This window comes from Octopus bimaculoides, chromosome 14 (genome assembly GCF_001194135.2).
Source record: "Octopus bimaculoides isolate UCB-OBI-ISO-001 chromosome 14, ASM119413v2, whole genome shotgun sequence".
In the NCBI taxonomy this organism is placed as follows: Eukaryota; Metazoa; Mollusca; class Cephalopoda; order Octopoda; family Octopodidae; genus Octopus; species Octopus bimaculoides.
The window spans coordinates 2,477,969-2,481,227 of record NC_068994.1 but is presented as its reverse complement, the minus strand read 5'-3'; the positions used below and the strand labels follow the sequence as shown (position 1 = coordinate 2,481,227).

At 33.5% G+C, this 3,259-nt stretch overlaps 1 protein-coding gene across 1 annotated transcript in view; it reads right to left on the bottom strand.

Moving 5' to 3' along the window:
• The window catches only part of LOC128249405 (uncharacterized), a 15,471-nt gene that overhangs the window by 6,050 nt on the left and 6,162 nt on the right, over nucleotides 1-3,259 (bottom strand). Inside the window, exons 2-3 of the mRNA XM_052972938.1 lie at nucleotides 3,214-3,259; nucleotides 1,394-1,547 (exon numbers count right to left, since the gene is read on the bottom strand). Of these exons, the coding sequence (XP_052828898.1) occupies nucleotides 1,394-1,547; nucleotides 3,214-3,259 (200 nt within the window). The remainder of the gene's footprint in view (nucleotides 1-1,393; nucleotides 1,548-3,213) is intronic.

Genomic DNA, 3,259 nt, shown 5'->3' with positions numbered 1-3,259 from the left:
ACTGGATAGATAATATAGAATAATAGATTTACCTTCATTGTGTAAAATCCTTTGTTGTATAAACTGTGACTTGGTCCCAATGTTCTGTTGTTAATGGTTGTCTGTGTCACTGCTGCTATGGTGTGACAATGGCTTCATGTTGATGGAATAGTGTTGGTGGTGAGTCAGTGGGGAACCAGCAGTTCCTCTCAGTCTTCCTTTGTGGATGTGTGATGTTTAGTGTGAGTGTGTGCATGGGTGTGAGTGAGAGACAGAGAAAGGAAGAGAGGTGAGTGATGCTTACTCCAGCTTCACTCAGACTGGAAAAGTGAGGGACAACACACTATCAGCTCCACCAACAGTCAGCCATGATAAGTCTATATAACACAAACATGTCTGATGTAGAACAGAGAGGTTATATTAACAAAAATATGGCTGATGTTGTTAATGTGTGTGTAATTTAAAATGTAAATACAATATTGACAATAACAGTTAGTGTGTTTCTGACCTAATTCTAAACTAAATCTCCTATTTAGCAAATTTAAGGCTGCCATGTAAACTATATATATATTTAAAATACAATAGAAGCGTTTAACATCTTAAAGTCGTTGATATTTATTGCTTGATACAATTTTTTTAATGTCAAACTTTATTTCACTGCAAGGAATATATATCAATGATTTCTTACAATATTGCTTCGGTTTACCTAACAATAGAGTGTTGTAAATTGATTAATCAGAACAATTTATGTTATATCAGTTTTATCTGCAGAAACCTACCCCAGGTGTACACATTTTTCAAATACTTTGTCTGAAACACATACAAACTGTACAGTCATATGTTGGCAATATTGTTAACTAACTAATATATTTGTGTTGTTTTAAATGTTGTGTGAATGTTGAAGGGTGATATTATTTCTGTTGTGTCATCTTCTCAATCTCACTTAACTGACAACAACATCTGGTGTTGAAGGTAACTGTCTCTCTGGAGGTTTCACATATCTGTCTTGGTAATGGTCTCTCTCAATGGTGCTTGATACATCGGGTGGGGCACCATAGACTCCTGAAACATATATACCAATGGGTATTCACTGACTGGCTTTAGTCAACATTTCCTTCTTTTATATTAAGTGCTCTATAAAATAACTATTATAAAGAAATTAATACCTCCCTATACGATTAGACCTAGACAATCTTAAGAGTATTCAGTGAAAATTAACTAATAAATAAAAATAGATTTACACTTTTAATTTATAAATTTCACTCATCAGTGTTAAATGAATTAATAAAACAATTAGAAACAAGGTTTTGGTAGTGCTTCAAATCCTGGTGTTTGTTTAGAGTTCACTCCAAGGCATATCATTGGGGAAAATGATAAACACACCAAATAACAAAAGTAAATGTGAATGTTTTACCTGACGTTGCTGGTATTTCTTCATACTGTCTACTTGACCGCTCACTCCAGCACTGTCCACTACTCTTACGACTGGTCAATGTATCAGTGGGATAGTTAGAAGATGGTCTGTTGTCTCCATAAGATGTCACCTCAATGGGTTGACTGTATTTCTGCTGCAACATAACAAGAAACAACTATGACTAAATTTGTTCAAGAAAACCATTTGGAAATTCTGGATGCTTATTGTTTTGGGGAGTAAAAGTTAGGGACAGTAGTTAGTGTGAGATATGGGAGAGGAGACCATAGTAAAAGTTTTGAGACTGGAATGAGTTTTCAGCAAGCTATTCAGAGAAAGAGTCCATAGCAGTGGCGAGAGAAGAAGAAATGAGAAGAAACATCTCAGACACAGAGGTTTGTGCATTGCTTAGTGAGTTTTCACTGATCACTAAAAGAAAAATTGTCACACTAACATGCAGACGGTAGCTAAGAAATTTTAGATAATTATAACTACACATCTATTGAAGAGAAGAAATAATTACCATAGTCATAAATTATTGTCAAGAAAGAAGGATACCTCATGAAATATTAACTATTTAACATTAATTAAAAACCAAGGATGTTTGTGTGTGAAGTAGCAGTGATCACATTTGAACTTTATAGAAGGTCAAGGCAGGTTAGGCAATGTTATTGGTGGCAGGTGGGATCATTAGATTAGAGGACTTTGATCAAAACTTCACACAAACACAACTCAAGAAGCCTCTATTCAACCTAAAACACTCACAAAATATTCTTAGATCCATTATACTTAGAAAAAGGACAGGAGAGCCACAATCTATAAATTCATGTTTCCAGTTATGTTGCATCTCCATATATTGATGGACCATATAACTTTGACTCTTGCTTTTCTATCTTCCCTTTCAGAGGCCTCAACTCTCAGAGGTAGTCCCACCCTGGGCTACTCAACTTACTCATCTCTTCTCCTCTAGTAAATCATATTGTCAGCCTTTCTGCTCCCTACAATAACCATTTAATCTTTCTGCCTCAGAGCATCTTCCCCACTGAAATTCACTCTATTCCCATACTTCTCCAGCTGTTTTATGTTTTATACTAGTAATTATTCAAGAGAATATGCTACATTAACCTCAATTGTAATGGAGGTTTTGTGATGGTCATGGACACAGTCCCTACATCTGGACCAAACCCTTATGTAACAGAAAAAAAACTTGTATATTTATGTGACAGTGTAATGACTTATTTAAATATTGAATGTCATTACAGTCAAATAATAAAATATCACAGACAAATGGTGTAGATGAATAACATAACATACCAGAAATAACAATTTCTACACTAAACTCACATCACAACATAATTCTAAAAGAGTATAAGATAAAATAAACTAAATTTTGAATCAGAAGCAGCTCTAATACTATAAACATAATTGATTTCACAAACTTAATATATGTGTTTTGTTTGAACAGTTACAAGTCACAGGATTTCATCCATGGAAAATTTCTTTAAGACATATGTTGAAAAACACTGAATACTTCAAAACCAAACAAAACAGATGAAATACACAATTGATAATGTTATACAAACAATGTTTGATAATAATTATGGAAATAATATTTAAAGGTATATTTATGAAAATGTAAAGATTACACAAAAAGTATATATGAAGTTGTTACTCAGAGGAGATTTAAGAGAATACCAAACTAGAAGATTGATAGATATTTTCATGCTTTTGGTAAACTTCAGTTCACTGTCGATGTCTTCAATTCATATAATTCTTAATTAAACATTAACTACTAACAAACAGTAAATCCAAGTAAAGCTTACCTTTGTAGACTTCTGAAGTGTCCTGCTCATTGTCGATGTCTTCCAG